The sequence below is a fragment of the Apteryx rowi genome, unplaced genomic scaffold, assembly GCF_003343035.1.
Source record: "Apteryx rowi isolate R43461 unplaced genomic scaffold, aptRow1 scaffold_0, whole genome shotgun sequence".
In the NCBI taxonomy this organism is placed as follows: domain Eukaryota; kingdom Metazoa; phylum Chordata; class Aves; order Apterygiformes; family Apterygidae; genus Apteryx; species Apteryx rowi.
The window spans coordinates 12,234,636-12,262,406 of NW_020447195.1; the positions used below are offsets into that span (position 1 = coordinate 12,234,636).

The 27,771-nt window shown below is 58.8% G+C and overlaps 5 protein-coding genes across 11 annotated transcripts; 3 read left to right on the forward strand and 2 right to left on the reverse strand.

Moving 5' to 3' along the window:
• Positions 1 to 6: 6 nt before the first annotated feature.
• Positions 7 to 3,121, forward strand: ZSWIM3 (zinc finger SWIM-type containing 3). The gene is made up of 2 exons (XM_026082645.1): positions 7 to 135; positions 1,115 to 3,121. The coding sequence occupies exon 2, from the start codon at positions 1,119 to 1,121 to the stop codon at positions 3,108 to 3,110; it is 1,992 nt and encodes a 663-aa protein (XP_025938430.1). The 5' UTR covers positions 7 to 135; positions 1,115 to 1,118; the 3' UTR covers positions 3,111 to 3,121.
• A 349-nt stretch (positions 3,122 to 3,470) lies between these two features.
• ZSWIM1 (zinc finger SWIM-type containing 1) lies at positions 3,471 to 5,815 on the forward strand. The gene has a single exon (XM_026082760.1). It carries the CDS (start codon positions 3,776 to 3,778, stop codon positions 5,699 to 5,701), a length of 1,926 nt encoding a protein of 641 aa, XP_025938545.1. The 5' UTR covers positions 3,471 to 3,775; the 3' UTR covers positions 5,702 to 5,815.
• Positions 5,816 to 9,612: 3,797 nt separating this feature from the next.
• NEURL2 (neuralized E3 ubiquitin protein ligase 2) lies at positions 9,613 to 14,168 on the reverse strand. The gene is made up of 2 exons (XM_026083942.1): positions 13,252 to 14,168; positions 9,613 to 10,287 (listed from the first exon to the last, which is right to left on the reverse strand). The coding sequence occupies exons 1-2, from the start codon at positions 13,937 to 13,939 to the stop codon at positions 10,172 to 10,174; spliced, it is 804 nt and encodes a 267-aa protein (XP_025939727.1). The 5' UTR covers positions 13,940 to 14,168; the 3' UTR covers positions 9,613 to 10,171.
• On the forward strand, positions 10,281 to 20,039 carry CTSA (cathepsin A). 5 transcript variants are annotated; one of them, XM_026082970.1, is made up of 16 exons: positions 10,281 to 10,423; positions 11,598 to 11,715; positions 15,312 to 15,469; positions 15,603 to 15,714; positions 15,857 to 15,907; positions 16,253 to 16,339; positions 16,449 to 16,604; positions 17,011 to 17,102; positions 17,451 to 17,535; positions 17,676 to 17,767; positions 18,007 to 18,085; positions 18,226 to 18,374; positions 18,450 to 18,525; positions 18,647 to 18,736; positions 18,923 to 19,024; positions 19,272 to 20,039. In XM_026082970.1, the coding sequence occupies exons 2-16, from the start codon at positions 11,695 to 11,697 to the stop codon at positions 19,353 to 19,355; spliced, it is 1,434 nt and encodes a 477-aa protein (XP_025938755.1). In that variant the 5' UTR covers positions 10,281 to 10,423; positions 11,598 to 11,694; the 3' UTR covers positions 19,356 to 20,039. The 5 variants fall into 5 exon arrangements, with proteins under 5 accessions (XP_025938755.1, XP_025938670.1, XP_025938835.1 ...); XM_026082885.1 differs by lacking the exon at positions 10,281 to 10,423 and adding an exon at positions 11,079 to 11,131 and having other exon boundaries at positions 11,601 to 11,715; XM_026083130.1 differs by lacking the exons at positions 10,281 to 10,423; positions 11,598 to 11,715 and adding exons at positions 14,857 to 14,927; positions 15,031 to 15,036.
• Positions 20,040 to 20,406: 367 nt separating this feature from the next.
• Positions 20,407 to 27,754, reverse strand: PLTP (phospholipid transfer protein). 3 transcript variants are annotated; one of them, XM_026083476.1, is made up of 18 exons: positions 27,509 to 27,754; positions 27,228 to 27,358; positions 25,163 to 25,207; positions 24,166 to 24,278; positions 23,863 to 23,962; positions 23,659 to 23,787; positions 23,357 to 23,512; positions 23,081 to 23,144; positions 22,832 to 22,895; positions 22,621 to 22,712; positions 22,283 to 22,459; positions 22,033 to 22,092; positions 21,746 to 21,910; positions 21,432 to 21,499; positions 21,292 to 21,334; positions 21,022 to 21,085; positions 20,859 to 20,935; positions 20,407 to 20,769 (listed from the first exon to the last, which is right to left on the reverse strand). In XM_026083476.1, exons 4-18 carry the CDS (start codon positions 24,269 to 24,271, stop codon positions 20,629 to 20,631), a joined length of 1,506 nt encoding a protein of 501 aa, XP_025939261.1. In that variant the 5' UTR covers positions 24,272 to 24,278; positions 25,163 to 25,207; positions 27,228 to 27,358; positions 27,509 to 27,754; the 3' UTR covers positions 20,407 to 20,628. The 3 variants fall into 3 exon arrangements, with proteins under 3 accessions (XP_025939261.1, XP_025939185.1, XP_025939109.1); XM_026083400.1 differs by having other exon boundaries at positions 25,163 to 25,330; XM_026083324.1 differs by having other exon boundaries at positions 25,163 to 27,129.
• Between the last annotated feature and the right edge of the window lie 17 nt (positions 27,755 to 27,771).

Below are 27,771 nucleotides of genomic sequence, written 5' to 3' on the forward strand. Positions count from 1 at the left end.
GCGGGCAGCGCCGCGGACCAGCCTGCTCGCCGGCACCGCTCTGCGGGCCGCGGGTCTTGTTTGCGCCCGTTCACACGAGCTCTCGCAGCTCAGCTGCTTGTCGCCCGGGAAGGGCTGGTCCTGGCTATGTCAGAGGGAAGAGCGCTGTTGATTACATGTCGCAGGCTTGCTGTTTTCATAGTCTTGACTGGTTTTGTGTCATTCTCACCTTCCCCCTAACGTTTTTTCTAGCTAGTGTCCAGTTTCCCTCTCCTTCTGCTGGTACCCTTCTCCTGTCTTGTATCTTTGTTGCTCAGCTCTGTCCAGGGCCTTATTCTGCCTTTTACTTTGACAGTTCTCTCTGCTGTTTGTAGCAAAACCTGTAGCTTTGATCTTTGAAGTGATCCTTTTGTGACAGTGCTGGCTAACTACACCTGCAGCCTTTTTCCACTGCAGTAGCCTGGCTTTAAATATTGATGTCTGTTAGCATTCCCTAACTGCCTGTTACATCACTGTGATGGAAAAGCGTAGTCATGTTTCCCTGCCGTAATAATTGATTCTGCAGCCCTTGCTTACCTGCATAGCTCTGCTAMAGCCATGACACCATCTTGTTTCCATCTAAGTGAGTAGATCTGCTCGTGTGAGCAAAGGCTGCAAGGTCATGCTCTAGTTACATAACTGCTCTGCTTGCCTTCTTAGAATACAATTTAATCTCATGTCCTAAAACCTTTCTTACTATGTTCTATCCTGCTCCTCTAGATGCAGAAGAGTTGTAGAAATAATGTGGGCTTTAAGGGAGTAAGACATGCAGATATTTCAGAAGTTATTTCATCAATGGTTTTGCTGTTTCTGGGGAGTGGAAATGGTGGAGGTACTATTGGAAACAAGAACTGGAGCTAGTCTGTAGTGCTTGGTCATGGTTGTTGTAACTTTTAGTTCCTTCACCCCTGTTGTGTTTGAGCTCTCTCTTCCCCCAAGCTATGAGTAGAAAGCCACCTAACATGTCTGACTAACGTATGTGCTTTTATATACTCACTAACTGAATGTAGAGTTGGCATGTAAGAAAAGTCAAATTAAACATTGGAAGCCTGGAGCTTTATTGCTTCTCTCACTAACTTTTCCTCAATGTTTGCAGGTTCATGCAGGTGAAGTTTGGTTGTGGCCGGACCCAAAAATACAGTAAGAAAAGAAAGCAGCAGCCTGATTTGTGTCCAGCTTATTTTGTTTTGCAATATAATGAGGACATAGACCAACTTGTGATCAGTGAACTGAACAGCAATCATGTACATGTAGACACAGGGTCTTCTGTGACCAGAACCACAGCTAAAACTGCAAGCACTACAGCATATGACAGCCCTGCAATAAAACTGCATAAGCAACAGGCAGGTGAGGCAGAAAGCTGTGATGTGGTGAATAAGGACTCATGTGTGGTAGCTGAAAAACTTGTGGACAGGGCACCTGCTCTGTTCAACAAGATTCCTGTGCTCCCTGGGGCAGCAAAGGAAAATGACTCAACTTCAGCACTAGTCAGAGTTGCTGAAGTCATGAAAAACTTCCTGAGAGTGGACATGGGTTCATTGGCCTCAATTAGCGTAGGCAGCAATCAAGACCTGGATAGACTAAATTTTCAGACTAGCAAGATGAAGAGCTTATTTGTCAAGTTTCCTGAGAGCCTGCTGCTGCACAGGGTGCAGAGTGAGAGGGGACATGTTCTCTATGCTTTCTTAGTAGAGAGTAAAGAGCGAGTGGGGAAAATAGTGCACTTGTCAGTMCTGAAGGATGACACAAGACAGAATATCAGCAAAATGCTGACAGTCTTTAAGAAGTTCAATCCTGAGTGGCAAAAGGCTAAGGCTGTTTATATGGACTTGTCCTTCCTTCACAAAGCTGTCCTCCAAGAGCTCTTTCCCTCTGCCCAAGTGCTCCTTTCTGTCTACCACACTGTCCGACTTCTTGAGAAGAATGTAGAAGCAGCAGAAGTGTCATCTTCCTTCAAGCAAAACTTGAAGCTGGCCCTGAAGAAGGTAATATTTTCCACTTCAACAGCAAATCTAGATACCTTGTCTCAGCTGGTGAAGTGCTTGGTTAGCCAGGAGTTGTATGACTACCTTCAAGCCAACTGGTTCTCCTGTGAGATGCTGTGGTACTTTCATGCAAAGAAAGGACTGCATTCATGCAGTGCATACATGGACAGCCTAGATCTCATCACTCATAAAATATCTAGTATCTTCAGCCAACAGCTGTCCTTGGAGACAAGCATTCTTCGGTTTTTTGAGTATGCAGATTGCTTTGATGCCAAAGATTTGGAAAGCTTGAACCAGAGTTTCTCAAGCATTGAGAAGGACAGTCAGAACAGCCTCCAAGAGAAACCTAAAGTGCATGCTTGTGCTGCAGCCAAACAAGCTCCTCTTGGTAGTTCGCAGGTTCTCCTCAGATATCCTGAGCCTCCCAAGCAGGTTGCTATAGAGAAACCCGCAAAGACAACATGCTCCATGCTGGCTGCTCTCCGGGAGAGTTGTACAGACTTGGGCTACCAGCTGTGTATGAATGAGTGGGAAGTAGTGCAGAAGTCAACCCAGCTCATCAGTGTTGTGCAGGATAATATTGTAGTTCAGGTGCTAGAAGATGCACACCAGGTGGGCAAAGACTACAAGAGCTGCAGTTGTTACTTTCACTGCAGATACCAGCTCCCCTGCAGGCATATTCTGTCTGTGCTGCATGCTAATAAGAAAAGTGTAGAAGAAAGTATAGTTTGCAAGCATTGGCAGAAGAAGTACCAGCACCTCTCAGTTCTTGGAGAGAACCTCTTAGACCATACTGGACATCACAGAGGTATCCAGCCAGAAGCAGAGGGAAGATATGACAAAATCCAGTCCCTCAGCAGGGAGTTTGCTAATCTCCTGATGCAGTGTGATGGGGAAGAGCTAGAGGAGCGAAGCTCCATGCTCAGAACGATCATGGATATCTGGGCTAAGTCATCTGAACCGGTGGCAGAGGCTGGGAAAGACCTGACCTTTAGAAACACGGGGGATCTGCCATTTCTGTGGGTAAAGCAGGAGGAAGTGGAAGTGGAGATTGCAAATGCAGATTCTGAAGGATTACCAATAAATGTAGACAGGCTTCTGACATGAAATGCCAAATACCCTGGAGCTGCTTGGTCAGTCCAAGATGTTAATGGAAGCTGATGGGTCATCCTTCTCCCAACTTCCTTAGCTTCTCTCCTGTCAATCCCCAATGACTCAGGTTATTAGGTGCTTTCAAACAGCTGATGGGAATGGGGAGCCCGAGACCTTCTGTTCTCATGCGGCAAGTGCATGAGCAGTCTCCGACTGCAGCACGGTGTTTCTGCAGGGCCAGCGCTTACCGCGGTGCTGCTTCAGAGCCCCGGCGGCGTTTAAACAGGTCGGAGGGCTCCGGGGCACGGCGGGGGCGGCGGCGAGGCGGGCCGGGGTCTCCGGGCGGGGCTCGGCGCCGGCCCGGGGCTGGGGGCGGCGGCGGCGCTTTCGGGGCGGGCACGTGGCTCGGCCGCCTGGAGTGACGTCGCTGCGCGCTCACTGGAGAAGAGGGAACCATGGCAGCGCGGCCCCGCCCTTGCGCGTCCAGCGGTGATTGGCGGTTTCACCAGGAGGGGGTTGGGCCCATCCTCGGATTGGCCGGGCCCAGTGGCCGGTCCGGACGGGATCTCGGTGCCCACCGGTTTGGTGGGGGCTGAGGGGGGGCCGGGCGGGACCGCCCGTCGCAGGGGGAACGGGGCCGGCTGGGACAGGCTGCCCGGAAAGGCGCGGTGGAGCGGGGCATGCCGGGATATACTCCCCAGGAAATAACGAGGCATGCTGGGATATACTCCCCTGAGGAAGCCGTGGAGCAGGGCATGCCGGGATATACTCCCCAGGAAATAACGAGGCATGCTGGGATATACTCCCCTGAGGAGGCCGTGGAGCAGGGCATGCCGGGATACGCTCCCCTGAGGAGACCCTGGAGCAGGGCATGCCGGGATGTACCGTGGCGGCGGAGCGGGGCGCGACGGGAGGTGCCCCCGGTAGCGGGGACAATGGCGCTGCCCGCGGCGCAGGCCCCGGCTCCGGCCCGCGGCTCCCGGGTGCCCTACCGGCTGGGCTTCCAGAGCGCAGCGATGCCCCGGGTGCTGCTGGTGCACCGGGCCCTGGGCCCGCGGGGCGAGGCGCTCTTGGCCTTCCTGGCGGACGGGCTGGGGCCGGTGGGCGGCCTGGCCAGGGTGGTCCACCTTGCCGTCCCTGCTGACGAGTCCGCGGAAAGCCTGGCCTGCGTGTACACAGCCTTCAAGGCGCTTAACCCTGCCTGGAGGGAAATCCAGACCTTCCTGGTGGGCCCGGACTTCCCGTCATTGCTGGCTCTTTCGGAAGCCTTCCCCGCGGCAGTGGTGCAGTTATCCGTCTTCCACGTGTGCAAGCACCTGCAGCAGAGGATTCACCAGCTGGCTTTGGAGTGCCGCACCGAGAGGCTGATCCTGAACGCCCTGAGGAACACTATGTGCGCAGCTACGGAGAGCAATCTGCGCAAGATGCACACCATTCTGAGCCACTTTGTAAAGCCGGACTTGCTGCCTCAGCTCCATGTTCACTGGCTGCTCAATGATGAGATTTGGGCCATGCACAGACAGAGGAGTTGGGTGGAAAGCAGCGACTATTTTAAGGACCTGGAGATCATCACCTGGGCCATAAGCCAGGTGTTCTGTACTGGACTCTCTCTGGAGGCCCGCATCACTTCTTTAGCGAAGCACTACCAGAAGTGTGTTTCTAAGAGTCCTCCCGATGCTGTGATGTGCTCCACTAGCCATCCTAATCACCAGGTTACTCAAACAGCTCTTCAGAGCCTGCCTGCCTTGTGTTCACCTCTAGCCCCCCTTACTACCTCAGCAGCGTGCCAGGGTAAGCCATCTCAGAGCTCCATTTTGGGCTCCCCCAGCACAGTGCTGGCTCATCAGAAACGGCCTGTGCAGAGCTCCCTCACAGCTGTGAAGAATCCCCTGGTTGTTCTTCAGGTTCCCCTGGCAGCTCTTCAGCTCCCCTTTGTTCTCCAGAGTCAGCCTGCAAACTCGCAGACTCTCCTTTTCCACAATAAGCCAGGAAGCCCTCAGACCTCATTAGATCCGTCATCTTGTGCAGCTAAACTAGAGGTCACAGAAAACCCGGAGGGTGACAGTGATGAGAGTAACCGAAAGACTGAGGAGTGCATCAAGCAATCTTTGAGTGACATTTGCACAGAGCCTGCTGCCAGGCTGTGCCTGAATGAGTTTGCAGTGGTTCAGAAGTCTGTACAGCTGATAGGCACCAACGAGGACACTGTCAATACACAGGTCCTTGAAGATGCGCACAAAGTGGACCAGAAGGGCCTGAACAACTGCACTTGCCATTTTAACCAGACGCTCCAGCTGCCCTGCCGGCACATCCTGGCTGTGCTGCATTCAGACAGAAAGACCTTACAGCCGGAGATGCTAAGCAAGCAGTGGCAGAAAGGACGCGATGCCTGTCGGGCAGGGCGAGACGGCACTGATGGCCTCTTGGAGGTTCTGAAAAGCTCCTGGAATGAGTCCTTGGATAAATCCTTGGCAGTGTCCTTCCTTACAGCAGAGATCAGCCGGCTGCTCACCCACTGCAGCAGCGAGGAGTTTGAGCGCAGGTACAACGCTCTCCGAGAGCTGGCTGATAGCTGGATCGGACCTTATGTTCAGGTGAAGCTATAGTGGAGAACTGGAGAGCTGAACTGCCCTGTTCCTTTTGCAGGTGCCTGTGCTGTATCTGAAGCCCTTGGGAGAAATGGGGCATCAGATATTACATAAAGGTCTGTTTATAATTCTGCCAGTGTCATGACTTCCTTTCTTTCCCCCGGGCTGTTCCCTTGAGGCTTGGTATGGAACGGGCAGTTTGGGCTCCCATATCCGCTGAGCAAGTGTTGCCTTTTGTATAGGGGAGCTAAGGAGCTGCAATACAAACTCCTGATGAGACTCTAATGAGCTAACCAGTTGCTGACCTAGGTAATAGGAAACGCGGCTGGGAGTGAACTGAGGTTGGTGTGGAGTAGGAGTTCATGGTATAATAGCATGGGACAAAATTATTTGATCCACAGCCAGCGCCTGCAGGTCCTTCCAGCATCCAGCTGTTGTGTTGTGCAACAAAGCTGATAAATGAGCCTTTTATCGTTTGGAGGCTGCGCGTCTCTGAGCCAACTACTGCCGCCCCTCCCTGCCTGCAGGACAGCAAGGCCTCTCGCTCGCTCAAGTCAGGAAGGTCGGGCAGCGTTTCTAAACAGTTTTTCTTGGTCGTCTTTTCTCGTTTCGTTGCCCTGTAGTCAATCGAGCGAGCCTGGCTGTTAAGAAGCAGCAGATCCTGAGGGTGGCAATCTCGGCTGCTGGCAGTGCTGTCCACGGGTCTCGAGCGCGGAAGTTGTTTATCTGGTTACAGCAGCTGCTCTTAATTCCTCCTCGGAAAATGGAACCCGCCCTCCCTCCATCAACAGCTTTGTTTGCTCAGTGGAAACAGGACGAGGGAACTGCTGGGAGCTCACAGCAATACAAACAGAGAACTATAGTGAAGTAGAGAATAATGCTTTAAAGTTTAGGGGCTGGGAGGTGGGAGGGAGAGGAAAAAATACCCGAAAGAGCAAGCAAGTCTCGGATCCAGCCCTTAGAAGTTGCTTGCAGGCTGGTTGAGCTTTCAGTCCCTCTTTGCCAGCAAGAACAACTCCAACAAAGGCAACCTGGCGTGTAGGAACATGAYGGGCTGCACCCTGCTGCAGCAGCAGGGCGGGATGGGGGAGCATGTGGTGGAAGGAGCAGATAAAAACATAAGTAGACCTCACTTGGTCATTATGGTTCATTCATGCTGCTTCACACTATGTTTTCCATGATTGGTGTTTCGCGAACGCTTCTGGTTTTGGTGGAGTTAGCCCATTGCGGGAGTAGAACTTCTGCGTGGTTGGGGATTTCCTCCTGGCCTAGGGTTTTGTAACATTGTCTGATAGTATCGAATTCCTCTGTCTAAATACAGTGTAGTGTTTCGTAAAACACTGTAAACTTAGAACTACTTGTTTTCACTTCTCAAACCATGCTGTAGGAGAGGTCTGGAAGCTGCTGCCTGTTGGCCTCCTTTGCTATCTGCCTTTCTTGCAGGCGTGTGCATCCTCTCTGATTTTCAGAGAGCCCTTCCCCTCTGCCTCTCGCTCTGGATTCTCCGTCATGAAGCTCTGTGCAGCTCTAACTACGTCTTCCTCTCGGACCCCTGGCACAGGCACTGTGGGAATGCCAGCGATCGTCRTGGCCAGGCTGAGGATGCAGATGTTTGGAGGAGAGCCTGGGACCAGCACTCTCCCTTCAATATCGCTGACCTTTAAGGGCACGAGAAAAGCATCTTGTGGGGGAAATTCAAATCCGGCCAGTGAGAAATCTCTACCTGGGGTGCCCAGCTCATGAACATACGGCCCGTTCCTCATCTGGACTGTGGAGTCTCGCTTCAGAGAAGCGTTCAGATATGTGCCGGAGGGGCCGCGAGCTTGGTCTCTTATCTGTTCCTGTAGATAATGCCACAGAGAGCTGTCGGGGAGCATGTGAACGTGCTGGATGTAGTACAGCCCTCGGTAAGGCTCCGACCGGACTCCCCCACATCCCGATCTGCTGTGGATCGGGAGTCTGGGAATCTGCTGGGCACCGTGACGAGCCTGGCTGAGAATCTTCACTGGGAGCAGAGGTGCAGACGCTGCCCAGGCAGGAGCCGGCCTTGCCCGTGCTTTCCTCCGGAGCAGGCCTGAAGCCAGAGCCCCAGCAGAAGCAGCTGTTTCCCCGGACCGAGAGGCGCTCGGGCTGTCCTGTACCCCCCGGAGCTGTGTGCTGGCATCTCCTGCGGGGAGGGAGGGAAGGAGCGACTCGTGAGCGGACGGAGAGCGCCGTGGCCGATCCCTCCCTCGCGCTCGGGGTTCAGGCAGGTCTCRCGCGGCCACCCTGCCTGCTGCTGCTTCAGGGGACCCGCTCTGCTTCCTGGCGGCCGTCTGCACTGCCTGGGTGCGATCAGTGGTGCGTTGCACGCAAAGCTGAGTCCGGCGTTATGGAAACCTGCGCTGCCATGTCCGGCGCTGAGTCAGGGCGGGCGTATCGGGGGTCTGTTTGTCTTGCACCGGCCTGGCCCTCTTCCTGAGGCACCCAGTGCTGGTCGCCGTTAGAGGCGAGAGGCCAGAGAGCTGGACCTCTGGCCAGGTCACCGTGACCAACTTTGTGGCCATAGGTATGTGCCTGAGGAATGGTTTCGGCCAGAGCTGATCCCTGGACRCTGGCGTGTTTTACTGTAGCATCCCTCCCTTTCACCTTTCCATTGCAAACACAGGAAATAAGTCATCCCAATTCTCGAAGTAAACATCTTTCCCAAGAGCGAAACTACACAGCTGGGATAAGGGCCCAGCTGTAATTTACATTCCTTTCGCAGCGCTCAGGAGACTTTGCCCCGCCGCGCTCCACCCTGCCCTCGGAGCGCAGAGCAGCGCGGGCTGTGGTCAGAGCTGTGTGCGAGCAGGGCAGGGGAATACCACACTGCAATCCCAGCTTCCTAGGGCTTTTTCCGAGTGCCTTGGGCCTTGTTTGTGCATGCACGCTGCTTGCCAGTCAAGGCAAGACTTGCACTTACTCAAAGTCTGCCCTTTTTCACGCTGCAGGCTCTTTATTTCCAGCTGAGGGAAAGGAATCTGGGCTGAGGCCAGCTTGTCTCACGCCTCGCCTCAGCTTCTTAAGGTGCTGAGAGCTGCTTAAAGCACCAGGAAATGCTACCTGAGCACAGAGCGTGTCAGCGGGGGCATTTCTCAAAGTGCTAAATAGGAAAGGTCCTGAAAACCTGGGTCTTTCCACCACAGGTCACCGTCCCGTGGCTCCGTGCTATCAGGAATGTTATCTTCAGGGGCAGCAGGCCAAGGCGGGCTGAGCTGCCTCCCAGCCGTGCTGACAAGTGGACTGTGCTCAGCTACGCACACTGACCGTGCTGCAACTTGCCCTGCAGCTCAGATAGTCCAAGACGTTATAACTTTGTGCCTGGGCCATGGAGAGGTCTTGAGACAAGACCGGTTTGGTGACGTGGTTATGAGGGACACCACTCTGGCTTCCCTTCCTTACTGGAAGCAGTCCTACTTGCTCCTGAGAGGAGCTGATCTCGTACAGGGGAGTCCCAGCCTCCCTGTGCTCCTAAGCCTCCTAATTGATGGGAAACTTGCCATTTTACTCAAAGGTAATTCCCTGAAGTAGCTTTCTGCAGCTCTTCTGTCTCTGTACAAAATGCCTCTGATGTGGAAGGAAAAGCAGTTACCTTGGCTAGGGACTAAAAACCCTGAAACAGCTTCTTCCTTCCCCAAATGGGACATTGTCCATGCTGGATTCGGGTAGTGCATCAGCTCCTGGTGCTGCACAGCGCTGACGTCGCCTCTTCTAGAACCGTCCCGTCGTCACAGGCCCCCGCTTGACCTCACACTGGATGAACGTCCGCGGTGCCGACCGCAGCGCCGGCGGGAGCCCGGCCCAGCCCCCCRAAAGCGGGCGCGATCCTGGCCTGCAGACCGGGGTGGACGAGATCTGCAGATGTGCTGGATCTCTTTGCTACTGTGGTTCTGTAAGTCCCGCTGTGTCTAAAGGACCCGGCTCCCGGTGGCCGGTTCCTTTGGCGATGCCAAAAGCGGGGTGCGCGGAGCCTCCTGCCGCAGGAGCACCAGCGGTCAGCGCAGCTCTGACGGCAGCGGGCAAGGGCGAGGGATCGGGCAGCTCATCTCGCTCCCTCGCCTGTGCTCGGTCGTGGATGCCCCAGTACTCCCACAACTTGCTCAGTTTCTGGTTGGAAGCGCTTTATTACTCTCTCTCTTCCATGATACTCTCCTGACCATGCCTGAGCCCTCCCATACCCATTTATACACAGGAAAGTCCCTCTGATGCACTACTCTTAATGTGGGTTGTCCGTGCTTTCAGGCCTCGTCCGTCAAGCAGGGCCTCCTGTGGCACGGGCTGTGGACGTGCAGACGCCCCGGAGAGGAGACGGTGTGGAGGGGAGCGCGTCTGCTCCCGGGGCCTCGCAGGGTGGTGGGTGGAAGGGCTGTCTGGGTGCGCCGGTCCTCACCTGCCAGCCTGCTTGCGATCATCCGTGGGGCGCTCGGGGCGCGGTGCCAGCCYGCGGCAGGAGGTATCCTCACCGCCTCACTCGTATTTGCAGAAATTCTTCAGCAGTGGGGGCAGGTCCAGGCCATCGATGGCCAGGCGATGGACAATGTGCTTCTGGATGACCAGCCGGCAGAGGGTCTGCAAGGAGGGAACTGAAAGAGAACACAAAGAGGAAGCTGAACTTGCTGCCTGAGTCACCAGCGAGGCTGAGCGCAGAGAATGGTGCGAAGCAGATGCGTCCCTGGGACTGAGGCTCCTTGGAGGCACCTTGTTTTCGGACAGCGGTTGGTGAGTTTGCTCTGAGGAAGGAGCAGGAATCACTCCTCCTCCCCTGCTCTACCAGCTGGCTGTGCTGGAGGGCTCTCCTGGTTGAAGAACCCGTGCCAGGGCGCTCCAGCTAGGTGTAAAGCTTGAGTGCTGAACAGTGAAGCTCTTCCCTTTGCCTGGAGGAAGGTTGGGAGAACAGTTATGTGCCTAAATAGTGCATTATCATGGCTGTTTTGCATTCATCTCTCTAGCCTGTCAAGTCCATCCCCTAGAGTCTCACATTCCCACACTGCGTTCTCCCTGCARGACTTCGTTTTCCCTTCATACCCTGCTCCCTTGGGTGTCCTTCCACCAGCAAATATGCCAAACTGCGTGCTAGACTTCAGCAGACTGGGGCTGTGGTGCCTGGAGAGACAACTCACATGATGCTTTTAAGATAACTATCTGTTATTGTGTTCACTAGAGAGTTTGTTCCTTGCGGCCAGACTAGCTGCAAACTCTGCCCCCGTTTCCTCCTACGATACACGCACCCCTGTCAGATTCCTCTTTCGTGAGATCTTCGTAGCTCTCAGCAGCTAACAGATGTGGAGAAGCTGCGGCTAGCTGTTTTCTCAGATTTTAAATGAGAGCTGACTCGCTGCCTGTGGGTCTTGGTTCATCCGCTGCCACACAAGAGCCAAACAGGACAAGCATGTCCTGGAGTGTCCTACTAGGCCAGAGAGGAGCCGGGTGGGGATCTGCCGTTTCCTTGTTATGTGGCCGAGAAGCTTTCAGAGCTGCAGGGCCGGGGCCTCCCGGGAGCTCGGGCCAGCAGCAGGCAGGAGCAGCGCTCCGCTAAGCGCGAACGCGGGCTCTGCAGAGCCGCCTCCTGACCTCGGGACTGTGTCAGATGGCCGGAGTGGTCATCTTCGCGCTGGAGGCACAGGGCTGCGCGTGCCCCCAGCGCCCCGGGAGAGGAGAGGGGACGGATGCTCTTTGCCTCCGCAGCTTTCTGCCCTCTCCCCCGAGACTCCCTTGCGGAGTGTCACATGTCGCTGGCAGCTCAGCTGCTTCCTTCTCGTTTTCACTCTGCTAGCCGGCTCCTGGCCAAAAGACCCGCACTAAAACTGATTTTTAAAGATTAAGGAAGTGTTGCAGAAACAGGAACTACTGAAGTCTTTGTCAAGGGAAGGAAGCCAGATTGTCCCTCTTGCAGCAGGCAGTGTCCRTACCAGCTGAGGACCTTGCGGCGCCTGCCCAGGCCTGTCGCTGCCCCGGGACGTCAGGGCCCTAGGAGGGGCAAGGAGCACTGGATGCAGGTCTTCCACAAACAGGTATGTTCCACCCGGAGCAGCCGTGAAAGGCTGCTGCTCCCTGCGAAGTCCCTCAGTGAACTGTTGAGGTCAGGGCCCTCGGAGGCGGTTTGATAGCTTCCCAGTGGCATGCTCCAAAGTTAGTCATCCTTAAATGCATTCCCAGGGCAGAACAGCCTGCACAGCTGGGCACATTTAATCTCACTGCTTGGATTATCACAGGACGAAACAGCTGGTGGGGAGACTCCCAGATTTCAACTTTGGGGTAGAAACAACTGAACTTCAAACCAGTGAAAGAAGTGGTGGCTTTTCCTGTGTTGAGAAGTCAGTCTGCTCTTTGCTCATGTTTTATTTAGCTCTTTGTGGTCTTGCACCTGTGATGCAGATAGTTAATGACTATTGTAATTAATGGCTATCTGGCTCATGTAAAACAAAGGTAGCATATTAGTGCGACAGATTATGGTCCCAGCCACTGTTGTCCAGGCACTAGCTCTCCTGGTTCATGTCTCATTTAATACGTAGCATCTGATGGTTTTTCCAGTATGGTGCTAATTAGCACCTTTTAGCCTGACTCCTTTCAAGAGCCAGTGACCATCACCGGATGGAGCTGGCTGGTCCCATCCCCACCCTGCCTGGGGACAGCTTCACTGGGTGCCACCAGGAACGCCGCGATATTGCCCAAGCACAGCTGGCATCGCTTGGCAGCTGTGCTTGGCACAGCTCTGCCCAGGGCCACGCAGGCTGGGGCGCGGAGAGGGGGCAAGGCAGGGAGGAGGGAGCCAAGGCAGCGGAGGTTGGGCGCAGAGGCGCGAGCCCTGGGACGGAGGGGCGGAGGGGCAGGATGGCAGGAAGGACGGCGTGCCGGGCTGCTGTGTCAGGCTGCAGCAGGATGTTTTGATGCTAAGGCAGGATGACACTTGGCTCCAAGCTGCCTCGTGCCGGTGGTGCACAGGGGCGAGGCTGGGGCATGGGCAGCGTTTGCTAGGCCCCGAGAACYGGTTCCCTGGGCCTCTGGGGAGCAGCTGGCTTTGAGCTCCGGTTAGGAGCTCTTGTCTGCCTCAGCGTGAGCAAAGTCCTGCTGGGACGCAGCTTCACAGGGACAATCCTGCAGACCCCAGTCTGGAGCAGGCCGCTGGCAGCCCAGAGTACTTGCTCCTAATTGCAGCCCTTGCAAAGGGGAACCCGGGCTGGGCTCTGCCGTGACCACCAGTGCCAGGACCTGTCTGTGAGCACCTGTGTGCGCTTGGTGCTGGGGTAGATGTGCTGGCGCCAGCTCCTGCGTCTCCAGCCCCGGATGCAGCCTGGAGAGGCAGGGCTTTTGGGAGACCCATGCCCAGGGGCCTGCGCRAGTGCTGGTCTGGGGACTCACCTGCGCTCTGCAGGCACCAGCAGCGCTCTCCCATTGCCTCTGCCCCACGTCGAGCGTGCTCTGACGCTCCTGCTGCCAGAGACCATGGGGTTAACCTCACCGGGGCTGACCCACGCGCCCCCACCTGCCTCCTGTCCCAGCCTGGGCCGCCTCTGCGGGGCGGCTCCTGGGGAGAAGCAGGTACCTACAGCCATATTCCACCTGGATGACGCGGACGCTCTTGGTGGAAGCAAAGACGTCAACCACAGCATAGAGCGGGCGGGCGGTGGGGAGGCCCCTGGCACTCGGCCCCATGTCCTCTCCGTTGATAACGATGTGCATGTCCGCGGTGCCGTTGGGCTGCGGGGTGTAGAGCACGCCAATCCTGCTCCGCCGGGCGGTCGGGGGCAGCACGTTCATCTTGTACAGGTCGTCCAGGATGTGGCTGTAGCGTCCGGGCCTGCTGCGTCCCACCAGCTTGTCGCGGGGGATCCGCACCTGCTCTATGAGCAGGTAGGGCTCCGAGAGGAAGCCCTGCACGCGGGCCGGCGCCCGCGCCTCCTCCCCATCCAGGGCGACGCGGTTGTGGTTCCTGGTGATGGCGAACACCCAGGTGTCTCCCAGGTTGACCAGGTCCGGGAGCGAGTATTCGGGCACCACCTCCAGGCTCTGCGGGTCGTGGGCCGTCAGCCCGACGCGCAGGTGCCCGCACCAGCCCAGCTCCTTCTCCTCTATCTCCACCAGGAAGATCTGCCCGGGCTCCAGGGGCTCCCGGCTGAAACACAGCCCGTTGGCAAAGCTCTCCACCCGCGTGGCCTGGGTGTGCGAGGGGTCGATGCGGACGTTGGTGCCGTGGACATGGTGGAAGCGCGTGTCGGAGCGGCACCGCGCAGCCATCTCCGGCACGGCTATTTTTAAACAGCCGAGTCCGGCTCCAGGCAGCAGCTGGGGGAGGCGGTGACGCACCCTCCGAATAGGGACAGCCGGGCCCAAGGGTGGCTCTGAGGGGTCCTAGTGCCGCTGGGCCCGTGGGAGGGGTGGGAAGGGCGAAGGTGCCGGCCAGTGTGGGGCGCCCCGTGTCTAATGGGGCCCCGCGTGGCCCTGCTCTGCCCCCCGGCCCAGCCTCTCCCGGCCCGCGGGCGCTCAGCACACGGCTGCCGGCCTGGCTGGCACGGGGGGCTGGGGCCCGGGGCCTGCACRGATGGGGCCGAGGGCCTGCTGCTGCCGGAGCGTGAGCACGGCGTGGGGCCAGCCCCCCCCCCCTGCCCCGGGACGCGGCCGTCTGGCCCGGCTCCTGCACGCCTCCCGTGCCAGCGCCCCGCCGAGCTGGGCTGGTGCCGGCCCCGAGGGCCTCTTCGGGCAGGGCTGGGCACGCGTGGCCACGGCAGGGGCCAGGCACCCGTACGTGCTTCCGTGCCAGGCCCGTGCGTGCTCCCGGGGCTGCGCCGGGCCCGGTGCAGTGCACGGTGTCGGTGCCGGGCCTGGTGCGTGGTGCACAATCCCGGTCCCGGGACTGAGCCGGGCCCAGTTTGCAGTGCTTGGTCCCGGGGCTGCGCCGGACCCGGTGCAGTGCGCGGTGTCGGTCCCGGCGCTTTCCCGGTGCCGGTTCTGGGGCTGTGCCGGGCCCGGCTCGCAGTGCCCGGTGCCGGTGCCGGCGCTGTCCCGGTGCCGGTGCAGCGCCCACGTGCGCGCGCGGCGGGAATGGGCGTGGGGGGCCCGCGCGCCTGCCTGGGGCGCTGATTGGCTCCCGCGAGGAAGCCCCGCCTCCCGCCCGAAGCCCCGCCCCACGGCACGTGACCGCTCAGAGGTCATATGGGCGCGAGTCACGTGCGGCTGCTGAGAGCCGCCGCTTGCGGGAGCCGGACCGGGACCGGGACCGGACCGGGGTCAGCAGCGGGGGGCGGGACCGGGACCGTCGGGGTCGGGGTCGGGGTCGGGGTCAGGGTCAGGGTCAGCGGAGGGCTGAGGTCGGCCGGGACCGGGCCAGAACCGGGGTCAGCAGGGGATGCTGGGACCAGGACCAGGACCGGGGTCAGCGGGGGGGAACTGGGCCGGGCCGGATCGGGGCCCGCGCGGGTCTGGGCTGGGACCGGGACCGGGACCGGGGCAGCCAGTGGTGGAGGGGCGGGACGGGCCTGGGGGCAGCCGCGGGGCGTCAGCGGTTTTGGACCAGGGGTTTGGCGGTGCCGGAGCAGGCCGGGCTGCGGCCAGGTCGGGCCAGTACAGCGTCCCCGAGCTCTGGTCCGTCTGTCCATCCATCCCTCTGCAGATGGGGCCGGTGCTGCTGTGCGCGCTGCTACTGGGGCTGAGCCAGGCTGCCCCATCTGGCCACGAGGTCACCTACCTGCCGGGGCTCCCCAAGCAGCCCTCCTTCCGGCACTTCTCTGGCTACCTCTGCGTCGGGCCGGCCAAGCGCCTGCACTACTGGTACGTGGGGCTGCGCTGGGACCGGTGCTGTGCCGGTACCCCAGCGCTGTCCTGGAGTGTGGGGCTGAGCCCGACCCGGGCTGGGCTGGGGCCCGGCAGGGTGCTGGGTGCTCATGGCCCTGCTGCCCTGCAGGTTTGTGGAAGCCCAGAACAACCCGCAGAGCAGCCCTCTGGTGCTGTGGCTGAATGGGGGCCCTGGCTGCAGCTCCATGGAGGGTTTCCTGAAGGAGCACGGTCCCTTCCTGGTAAGCGATTGTGGCTGTCCCTGGCCTGCGGTCCGGGGCGCAGGGCCGCCGAGGGCGGCGGGCTCTGCGGTGTGGGCTGTCCTGCTGGGGCTCACCGGGCTTGTGCCTGTTGCCTGTCAGTCACTGTCTTCTCCCTGCCCAGATCCAGCCGGACGGGGTCACTCTGAAGTACAACGACTATGCCTGGAACAAGGTAGGGGCACAGCTGCTGGCCAGGAGCAGCTCCTCCTGCCCAGCCTGTGTGAGCAGGTAGCGGGTCCCTCCACAGGCTGTTGGGGGAGATGGTGGCCCTGGGCCAGATCCTCCTGCCCTTTCGAGGGAGCAGAGCCTCCCACAGGCTTGTCTGCCTGACCTACCATCCTCTCGGGTCTTGTGACTGGCGTGGGAACGTGGCTGTCCAGAGCAGAGCTAGGGCAGGGCCAGGCTCCTACTGGTGCTGCCGTAGGCAATGGTCAGCAGCTCTGTGCCCCGATGGCTCTTGTGACAAGCCTGGAAGCAGGGTCTTCCTTTTCCTCCAGCTCTTTTGCTCTCCCTGCAGATCGCCAACATGCTCTACCTGGAGTCCCCCGCCGGAGTTGGCTTCTCCTACTCTGATGACAAGAAATATGCCACGAACGACACCGAGGTGAGGGACCCAGGCTGCTGGGAGTGACCTGTTCCTTGCCTCCCCTGCTCCTGCGGAGACGTAGGGGGTCCCGCCGTGCTGTCTGACCCCCATCTCCTTTTGCCTGCAGGTTGCTCACAACAACTACTTGGCACTGAAGGAGTTTCTCCGTCTCTTCCCTGAGTACTCCAAGAACGAACTCTTCCTCACGGGAGAGAGCTACGGGGGCATCTACATCCCCACGCTGGCAGAGTGGGTGATGCAAGACCCCAGCCTCAACCTGAAGGTGAGCGGCTCAGCTCTGCTACCCGCCTGGCCTGGCCTGGCCTGGGGGCGGAGGGCTCGGCACCCCCTCGCAAACTGGTGCTCTGCGAGCTGTACCGGGGCCAGTGCCTGCGTTGGGACAGGGCCAGGCTGCGCTGGCAGCTGGTCTGCAGGGCCCTCTCCTGGGCACAGGGCAGGTCTGGCCCCTTGGCCTTTCATCTTCGCCTGCAGCGTTGGCAGCGGCTGCTGGTGGATGTGTCCCTGCTGCGTGGGACCAGTGGGAGAGTTCACAGGCACCCACGTCCTTTCCTGTTCCCTCCTGTGGAGTAAACAGTGTCGCACCTGCTTCCTGCCTGAAGCCGTTGCCTCTGTGGCTGCCCTGTGGGGAGCGGGGAAGACAACAGAGTTGTTTTCTTGTTGCCTTGCAGGGAATCGCCGTGGGAAATGGCCTCTCCTCCTACGAGATTAACGACAACTCCCTGGTTTACTTCGCCTATTACCACGGCCTGCTGGGAACCCAGTAAGAGCTGTGTTAGCCTGGCTTGGGGGGGGGGGGCACACTGCTGCTAGATGCGGGTTGGGGGGCACAGCATGGGACAGGGGCATGGCCCCAGAGCAGGGCAGGACAGACCAGCCTTTCGGGGAACCTCCTGGCCCGACTTGGGCCAGCCCCCAGGCTGTGGGGATGGCCCCTGTCCCAGGCAACTCCAATGGATGCGTTTATCCTTGGTTCTTTGCCAGTGCCCAGGGCACCTGGTGCAGCTGCTGGGCAGGAAGCCTACAGAGCAGCTGAGCTGTGGCTGCTGACTTTGTTTTAATGTTACCATCTGGGCACTGCACTTGAAGTCCTGCTGCTCTCTGTCCACAGGCTGTGGAAGGACTTACAGGCCTTTTGCTGCTCCCAAGGGAAGTGCAACTTTCATGACAGCTCCAATCTGAACTGTACTCTCAAGGTGAGGAGAGTCAGGGGTCTCCTAGCACACACCCGGCTTCGGTATCCATGAGCAGCACCCACCTCATCTGGCTCCGGATGGATGACACAGTTCCTCAGGCATCCTGCTGAGTCCCAAACTCTTCTTGCGACTTGTTGCAGATGGAGGAAATGATTCAGATTGTGGAGGAGTCTGGCCTCAACATCTACAACCTCTACGCCCCATGTGCTGGTGGTGTCCCTGGAAACCTAAGGTGAGAGCAGCTCCAAGAGGGTCAGGTCTCTGCGCACTGGCTTGCTATGGTTTGCAGCATGTGGGGTCCCAGCTGGCAGAGGGACCTGGTGACTAGGCAGGAGGTGCCTCTGGGCAAGGCGGACCATGTGCAGCTGCTGTTGGGACACTCCCTTCCCCAGTGAGGGCCCTGGGCTCTTTCCATGAGCCCTCATCCCTCCAGAGCTTTCAGCCTGTCTCATGTGCTTGTTCCGGCTGCAGGTATGAGGACGACTATCTCATCACTCACGACCTTGGCAACTCCTTCATCCGGATGCCAATGAGGTTCTCCTGGCGGCAGGTGAGCCTGGACTCCTGCATCTCCTGCTCTGCCTGGCCTGCAGTGCCATCTGTGGGCAGGAGTGGGGCAGAGAGTAGCTGCTCCAGTGGGGCAGGACAGAGGTGCTGGCTGCTGCAGGGACTCTCCTGACTCTCTCCCAGAACCTGTTCCGGATGCCGGTTGCCCGGAAGAAGGTCCGCATGGACCCRCCCTGCACCAACTCCACAGACCTCAGTATGTATCTGAATTCCCCGGAGGTGAGGAAGGCTCTTCACATCTCTCCCGATGCTCCAGAGTGGCAGGTGTGCAGGTGAGCAGGCTCTGGGCTGGGATGGATGAGCCAGGAGCATGATCAGCCTGYGTGACACAGCCTCTTCCTCCACAGCTTTGATGTGAACCGGGGCTACAAGCGCATATACATGCAGATGAACGACCAGTACCTGAAGCTGCTCGGAGCCATGGTGTGTGTGGGAGGAGTGGGCTCGGCCCTGGGCTGTGCCGGGGGACCATTGCTCCCAAACAGGCCTCCTGCCTGGCCTGGGCTGCGGCCCTGCTCTGTGTGACAGTCCCTGTGCTCTGCAGAAATACCGCATCCTGGTGTACAATGGGGATGTTGACATGGCCTGCAACTTCCTCGGGGACGAGTGGTTTGTGGATTCCCTGTGCCAGAAGGTAAATGGCAGAACAGGGTCTGGGCCGGTCCGGTCACCAGCCCTGAGGGAGCTCCAGGCTGCCCAGGCCAGCTGAGCAGCAGGACAGTTACTGATGAGAGCACTGGGGAGGGGCTGGCTGCAGGGCGCTAGCTGCCTCCCTGGGGTGGCCGGGGCCTGGCACTGAGAGAGCTGGCTCTGGTTCCAGGTGCAGGTGGCTCGCCGGCCCTGGCTCTACACTGAAGGAGGTGAGAACCAGATCGGTGGCTTTGTGAAGGAATTCACCAACATCGCCTTCCTCACTGTCAAGGTAGGGCTGAGGGGAGCTCTGGGGGGCCAGGGCTCGCTGGTTGCAGCGTAGACAGGCATGCTGGTCACTGCTGCTGAGCTGGATCGAGCCCCTGAGGCTGCCCTGAGCCAGGAGCCTGCCAGGAATGCAGAGGGTCACAGTGGGAGCAGCGCTTGCTGTGCTGGGGGGCAGCATAAGGCTGGATGCATACGCAAGGCAGCTGCAGCCCCACGGCTGGCACTGACCTGCCTCCACCTGTTTCCTGCAGGGAGCTGGCCACATGGTGCCCACGGACCGGCCACTCGCTGCCTTCACCATGTTCAGCCGCTTCATTAAGAATGAGCCTTTCTAGGAGCTGGCAAGGCAGTGCTTGGCGACTCTGGCTGTCCCTCACGGACCTGGGCTACCTCCTGCACAGCCAGTCCTCTCACTGCTGTTCAACTGCACCAGGACTCCCCTGTGCCATGAAACAAATCACTCCCTCCTGCAGCTGGTGGGGAACTCCTCCTCCAGCTCCCAGGGGCTCTGCTCAGCCTTGTAGGACAGCACCCATGTGCCCAGGGCACCTGGGGTGAACACGGTGGAGGACTGGGCTTTCTGGGGTGGGGGGTGTGCAGGCTGTGGGAGAGGAGTCCCAAGGGCTCTGTCCTTGCCGGGTGAGAAATCATGCCCCTGCTGCAGTCTCCTCCTCGTTGTGGCTTCCTCTCTCGCCTCCTCCCTGCTGCTGGAGGCAATTACTTCCCTCCTGGGATGGGAACAGTACCCACCACTTCCCTCTGCTCTGCAGCCCCTGCACGCACATAGCACAGGGCAGACTCCAAAGCAACTGCTCTCTGTTAAGCAAGCACTGTTCACCTCATGGCTGCAGGCAGCTAGGCACTGCTCCACCAGGGGCTTTTTGCTCCCCTCAAAACTGTATCCCATACCTGATCTCGGTGAAGGAGATTTAGAATGAAGACAGTACCTCTCTGCCCCACTCAGTGCCTGGAGCACATAGTGCTCTTGGGAACTTGCAATAAACTCTCTGAACAACATGGTTCTGCTCCTCATTAACCAGCTCCTGCACCTTGCACCTGTCTGCTACCCCTGCTTTGCTTTCTCATCCCAGCATCAGGAAGACGTCCTCTGAGGAGCATCCACTACTCACTGAGAAGCCAGCAGAGGCGAGTGCTGATGATCTGTGCCCCCCATTTCTGCAGGGGGGCACTGAGGCTTTCTGGAAATGAGCCACTTCCAAGTGCAGGGGAAAGTGCAGTTGCTCTGAGCCTCTCTGCTGCTCTTCTTGGCTGTGTCTAGCTCCTGGGTACTTACAGGCAGGGAAAGCAGTGCTTCTGCCTTGTTCCCCATCTCTCCTCGAGGGCTGGCAGCCACGCAGTCTGGATTGTGCACACCCTCCAAGCAACAAGGCGGTATGGATCGGAGGCGACCGGTTTATTAGTGTAATGACATGGGGTGCAGCAGGGGTTCCCAGAGCAGCTGTCTCCACCTTGCTGCAACCTACCAGGGCACAGACACCCTGCAAGATGTGCTAGTGATACTGGGGAAGCTGTTTCCTACCTACAGTCTATGGGTCCAGCCCAGGTTCTGCCCTCTGTCCAGGGTGGAAGAACAAGGAGAGAGAAGAGCTAGAGCTGGTGGGGGTCCACACTGGGCTCTTCGGGCTGTGGAGTGGGATGGGCTGGGGCTGTAGGGGCTGGGYGGTATTTCTCAATCACTTCCCGCAGTCCCTTTGAGAAGTGGAGATCAGCTCCCACTGTGAGGAATCCCTGCAAAGAGAAAAGTATTAGTGCAGGGCTAGAGGTGGTCCCTGTGCTTGATGGAGGGGCCTGGGGCTGTCCCAATCCTGCTCACATACCGCATGGTTTGTGACCACCTCCCTAGTGAAGTCCATGCCTTCTGGCAGTGGGATCTGGACCCCCTTTTTTGTCCTCTCTGCAGGGAGGAAGAGATCCAGTGAAACCAGGTCCTGCTACCTCCCTGCCCAAGCCCAGCTGTGGGCAGGCAGCACCCCCACCTACCATTAATGATGGGCATGATTGTCAGCTGCAGCAGGGTTTTCAGTGGGGCCTGCAGTGAGAACAGCTGTGGAGAGAGGAGGAAGGGTGAGTGCACAGGCAGCGGGAGCAGAGCTGCCTGCCAGGGCCAGGCTGGGTAGGCCTGCGTTTAGCACGGGGACAGCTAGAAAGGTGTCTTGTGTGCAGCCCCTCCCCAGGCCTGCTCTGCGCTATGGATAGGGTGGCTACAAAGAGAGGCCAGAGCCCCTCTGGGCTGGCGCAGGGTCCACTCACCGCTAGCGACTCCAGCGCAGACTGCTTGGAGTAGATGCGGAACCTGCAGGGCAGAGAGCAGCCCATGAGCAGGAGGGGACCCTCCCTGCAGGCCCAGGCTGGGCCCTTCCCCTGCTGCCAGGCCCCAGCAAGGGTGTTACCGTCTCAGGTCCAGCAGCACGCGCARAGCCTTCCCTTGTAGAAACACCTTGGCACTCAGCTTTGTTTCCTATGGAGAGAGAAGGCCTTGTTGCACCCCGCCACCTGCAAGCAGGCAGCCGCTGGGCCAGGCTGGCTGCTCTTCTTGCTTCACAGGCCCAGCTGCCCCTCGGCTTTGAGACACCAACACCATTCCCACAATGTGGGGGGAAATGCTCTGTGCCAGGGCAATGGGCCAGGGCTGCAGCACAGGGAACCCTAGGCCACGCACRTCCTTTCCCCACCAGCTTGGGTCTGGGCCCCCAGCAGTGCTCACCATGGCCATGCTGGAGAGCTGGACGGCAGGCCGGCCCGGGGGCACCAGCGAGATGTTGAGGAAGGCTGAGACGGAGACAGAGGTGCCTGAGGGTTTGATCACRCAGCGGGGGGGAGCTGACACCTGAAGCACCAGTCGCAGGGGAGCATCCACCGCAGCAGGGTTCTGCCAAGAGAGCAGGTGAGCGTGTGGACRCAGAGCAGGTTGGGCAGCGCTGTGCTTCAACCCCAGGGGCACTGAGCTGAGTCCTTGCGACAACTCCTGCCCCAGCAGGGTGCTTCTCTCACCAGCATGAAGATGGTTCCAAAGAACGTGGCTCTCAGCAAAACCTCCAGGTCTTTGGGCACCTGCAGGGAGGATGCGCTGTCTGTGGTAATCCAGCAGTGGCTGCTGCTCCTAGACAGCACCTCTCTGCTCTGCAGGCAGAGACCAGCCCCCCCCCGGCCTGGCAGCATCCCTCCCTTCCCCACCACCCCCACAGGGCCCCTGCCTGCAGAGAGCTGCCTGTGCAAACCGAGGTGACCTGGTACTGCTTACCTTCTCCCCCTCAAGCTCTATGGCCAGCACACCTGCCTGGAAGTACGAGTGCATGGCCGAGTCGAAGAAGTACTCGGAGAAGGCAACATAGACCATGCGTTCTGYCTCCTTGATCACCGGCTCCACCGCGTGGTTCTCCAGCTCCTGGTTCTCTTTCCCGCGGTAAAAGAACATGCCCTGGGCCGAGAGCATATGGAGACATTTCTGCAGTGGCAGCACAGTTCACCGTGCCCACGCTGTGGTGCCCAGCATGCAGGGCTAGTGCAGAGCTGCTCCCAAGCGGACTGTGGGAAGCAAGGCAGGGCAGGACAGGACAGGACAGGATCCCCAGTGCTCACCTTGAAGTCTAGGTCGAGGGTGTCCATGGAGACTGTAGGATCCCGCAGGAGGGAGTAGTCAATCCCAATGTGCTCATCCACATAGTTCCTCACTGCCAAAGAAGATGTGCTGTCATGGCAAAGGCTGTAGGACCTCCTGTGGACCCATGCTCTACTCTGCCCTGCCCAAGGGGAGCTGGATCTGCTCCCTTTCCCCTGAGGCAACACTCACCCGGCACTGTGTCCAGGAGAGAGTTCAGCAACACCAGGCCAGCGTGGTTCAGGGCTGGGCAGATCTGAAAGGGAATGGGCTGGGCTAGGAGCAGGGGATCGCTCACCAGTGAGGTCCTGGTGAGGACCTGATCCCTCCTCCATCGTCCTAGGGATCAGCGAGACACCCCTTCTGCTGCTAGGGCTAGGGCAGGGTAGGGAGAGGATTCCCATCCGCTGTGTGGCACATGCTCTTCGTTCACAGCTATACCTGCTGGCTGAGGAGGTAGCGCATCCCTGTGATGATGAAAGTGCTCAGGAACTCATAAATCTTCCTGCAGGGACAGAACAAAGACTCTACAGCAGGCTTCCTTGCCCAGTGCAGCTCCAGCCCTGTCCCTCTACCCCAACTCATTTCTTGCAGGGAGACAGCAGAGTCTGGGCCAGAAAGTCCCACGGGCAGCCAAGGGTGGGGCAGGGGGAGCTGGGCATGGGCAGAGCTGGCCCAGGGGGAGGGACGCAGCTGCCAAGGTGGGGTCAAGCGTACCTGAGTGTGCCTGAGAAGCCAGCGTGCATTCTGGCGATGGAGGCATTGCAGGTCATGTTAGAGATCTTGAGGCGCCCAGTCTCATCCTTGGACAGCTGCAGCACCGTATGGATGCGAACACCATCAGCAGAGGCATTGATGGAACCGATGTCATAGCTGGAAGCAAGGGGAGCAGGTTAGAGGAGCACACACCTCCCACCCACTCCAAGGGAGGACAGCAAAGCACTCAAGACAAGCAGGGACTTTGGCCCAGCCATTGGGGGTAAGGCTGATGCCCTGCAGAGCAGGAGGTGGTAACTCACAAGAACCAGTAGAGCAGCTGTCGCCGGAAGCGCAGGCTGATGGAGGCGTTGTTGATGTTGAAGACAAGGTGTTGCTGAGGCTGGAAGTGCAGGTTGGAAAATGGCAGCTGCAGGTCCAACACCTTGACCCTGCAGGGGACGGGCACGGAGATGGTCAGTCCTGAACGGGGGAGCAGCTGTGCCCAGGGAGGGGGCACCACTCACTGGCTGATGTTGTAGTGGAACTGCCCCTCCTTCCCGTGCAGGTCYGACACAGTGATGTTCTCCAGCTCCTGCTCCACAAAGCGCAGTCCCTCTTGCTTCACTGCAAAGCGAAGTAAATCTGGGCTGACCACAGCCATGCTGTGCCCTGCTCCCRACAGCATCACCCAGCCAGCACCCTGGCTCCTCTAGAGCAGCCCATGTGTGGGCAGTGCGAGCAGGGGTCCCAGACGTAGACCCCAGGATTAGTGTCCCAGCCTGCCTCTTACCCAGGCCCCAGAAGCAGGATTCTGGCCGGCCCCTTACCCAAGTCCAAGCCCTTGGAGGTGATCCGGATCTTGCAGCCGGGAGGGCTGTGCAAGGCTGTGACCAGCCAGGGCAGGAGGAGCAGGAGGAGGCTGCTGGCGGCCATCTCATACCTAGAGGCAGAGAGCAGGGTCAGCACAGGCTGGCCCATGGGGGACACCTGGCCGCCTGGGAAGGGATGCAGCTCCTGGCCCAACCTGCTCACAGCACTGTGGCAGCCTAAGCAGGGGATGGCCCCGAGAAACACCTCATGGTCCCACTACACCCCAAACCCCTGGGTTTGGGCAGGTTGGTGTTTCCCCCAAATCCCACCATGCTGCCCATGTCCACATCACCCAAACCCCTGTGCACCAGCAGCCCACAAGTGGCACAGCCCCCCCCCAACCATACCCAGGGTGCTGCGTGCAGAGCCCCCAGCACGGACCCTATGGGACCCAGTGTCTCACATCCCACTGGGAACACGCACACCGATCGGCTCTCACTGGCACCAGCAGCCTCCCACCCTGCCCTGAATGCACCCTGTCCCCAAGCTGCACAGCCTCGAACGAGCCCAGCATGCGCCGTTGCAGTGAGAAACACCAGCTCTGCACAGAGAGGGGAGCCCTCTCCTGTGGGGCAGCCCCACAGCCCTCCCAGCCACTCGGGGCAGCTCCAGACTGGGCCCCCTATGGCGATGTGCTGCCTGCCAAACGGCCCCACAGAGCTTGCTGAACGCGCCAGTTGCTGGGCTGAGACAGGAACTGAAGCCTTCCTGTCCAGCACGAACAGGCTGAGCTACCCCCAGGACTGCAGGGACAGTCCTAGGCTCAGGACCGCAGGGACAGTCCTGGGCTCAGGACCTTCCCCCTCCAGCATTTTCCCCCAGTTCCCTGTAAGGGAGACGACGGACCCCCTCCCCCAGCAGGGTCCAGTGGCGCCATCATTCCCTGAGGGCTGTGCCTGGGCTGGGGAAGGGGGGGAGCTCTCCTACACGATTCTGGTCAGTTTAGATACTTACAGCGTGCTGGGGTGACTTGTCCTTGGCTTTCCTGGTGTGGGGAAGCTGAATCACGTGAAGAGAGGGAGGGAAGGAGAACACCAGTAGCTCCAGGAGTTTCTCTCCAGCTGGCTGAGGTTCCCCTGCCTTTATATATCCCACCAGCTGCCACTCCTTGTGAGCCCACAGCTGGGAGGAGACACAGCGGGACTGGGAGGATGCAGGTCTCAGGCACGCTAGGCCCTGCAGAGCTGATCCCCCCCCGGCTGTCTGCCAGCACAGGCACAAAGACAGCTGGTTGTAGACACCCAGTCTCGGGGCTGAACGCACAACCTTCCTCTCCCACCCACGAACACAATGGCCCAGTGTAAGTGTGCAACATGCCGAGTCCTGCACAGACAGACGCACACCCTGCCCCTCTGCGTCCCGAGACACCGAGGCAGCCCCTGCGCGGGGCAAGCCAAGCAAATGGGGCCTGAGGGATTCATCGTTTGGGGGGCAGCATCCCTTCCGCACTCTGCGTAACGAAGAAGCCAGTGCTGGTGCAAAGCACCCCCAGCTGTACTCTCTGCCAGCTTCAGGCCTGCTGGCCAGGAGATGCTTTAGGGCTGGACCAGAACACAGGTCCCTTAACCTTGGACCAAGGGAGCTGACAGAGGCTGTTTCGTGCCTGTTTTTGATATAAGCTCCAGTTGGAGAAGCTGTCTGAGACTGCCAGATCCTGGGAGCTGCTCTGGCACCTGCTGCCCAGGCTCTTGGCACAAACCTGGCAGCTTAGTGTCTCCTGGGGTCTCTGGGACTTGCCTCTCTGCCCAGACTTGCCTCAGCTTGCTCCAGGCAGCTTTGACATGCGCTGAGGCTCTCAGCATCATGAGGAGCAGTGATGCCCACTCTCCCACTCTCCCATTCTGCCCCTGCCCAGCAAGCGGCAGTCACTAAGGGGAAGGGACACCGTCACTCTGGAAAAGGTCCTTGCGCTGGGGCTTCCTTCAAAGGCTCAGGAGGYCTTTTGCCTGACAGAGCTGCACAGATGCAGCATCACTTGTCCCGAGAGAGGGTGAAGTTCTGCCCCTTACCAGCCCCTTTTGCTGCTTGAGCCTGCTTGCTCCATACAATAAGGCTTTACGCTTTCCATCTGTGAAGCCCTGGACAAACCTGTCTATGACCCCTCTGTTCCCCCCTGAAGCCTGTGCAAAAAGGAGTTAATCTGAGCCAGCGCTTTGTGCTCTGGGTGATTATCTGTGCTCTAGGGCAGTACAGAGCCAGGCTGCGTGGGGCTTGTGCTCTGAAAGCAGGGAGACTTAGGAGACTTAGTGCTTACACAGCACTTATCCCTTCCAAACTGCTTTGCCAGCATTAACTAAACTGACCCCAGTGCCCTCAGTGCAGAGGGCAGGACTTCTGCAGAGAGTGAGCAGATTGGGTCACTGCCCAGGAAGAAGGAAAGGCCCTCAAAAAAGCTGTGCAGAAAAGGTGTTCAAGAGGCAAAGGGCAAGAAAGGGCCTCTTAAGGTTGGAAGTAACTGCCCCCCATCTGCCGTTGCCCTTTCTCCGCAGAGGCTTGTGAGTCAGTAGTGGCCTTCATCTGCTGAGCCCAGTGGGTCCTGGCTCAGAGCCTTTGGCAGGGCAGAGGGTGGCTGTAGTCACTACAGCTGCACCCCCCCGTGGAGCACAGTCCATGCCTGTGGGCACGTGCATCATCCACAGTTTGCCTTTGTCTAGTTTGAGAGCGTATCAAAGACTCCTGTAACTCCATCCAAAAACTGGCCCACCTCCAACAGGAGGGCAGAACTGAAATAATTACCCTGAGAATACATCTCCTTTTTCCCATTCTGCATCATCCTTAAGTCTGTGTTGAGCTGGATGCAAACTGCTCCTGTCATGCTGCGAGTACAAAGTTCTCTTGCGCAGTCAGGGCTCCCCTGCGCTGGATGCAGCAGACATTTCTGCCCTGGTGATGGTGCAGTCCAGGGGTCAGGCAGGATGCAACTGGTGGACGGAGATGCACCCRTGTGATGTGTCCCAATGCTTCCCATTGCCAGCTCAGAGCTCCAGCCCGGCTATGGAAGCGTGGCCTGGACACATACCTGCGCTAAGCACCAGTCCCAACAGGCTACGCAGAAAAGCCAGCTCTGAGTTTCCTGCTCCATCTCACTTGCCCGCAGTTCCTGCAGCAGCAACTACTGATACCAAGGAAGGGGAGCAATCCCAAAACAACCTGCAGAAGGAAGCAGACAGCTGTCTCCTTGCTAGCGCCCGACCCCACCTGAAAAAGGCAGCGCCGTGTTTCCACATGCTCACGTGCAGCTAGCACGACTGATGAGGCAGGCAGGCACTTGCACGATTCGGTACATATAGGCATGATTACCTCAGCTACAGTTACCGTACATGACACGGTAACAGCACGCAGAAATTGTAGCCTGGACGCGTGTGGGATGCACAGCACCAGAACCACCTCTGAGCCTCTAAAATCTGACCCGGGGTGCCAAATTAACAAATAAATGAGCGGGTGTATAAGCAGGAGGTGTAAGTGCAGGCTCCTAAATATAGGCGCTCCCGTAAATAGGCGCGGGAGGAGAGCGGCGCTGCGGGGGGCCGGGCGGCGGCGCGGGCGGCCGAGGCCCCGCTCCG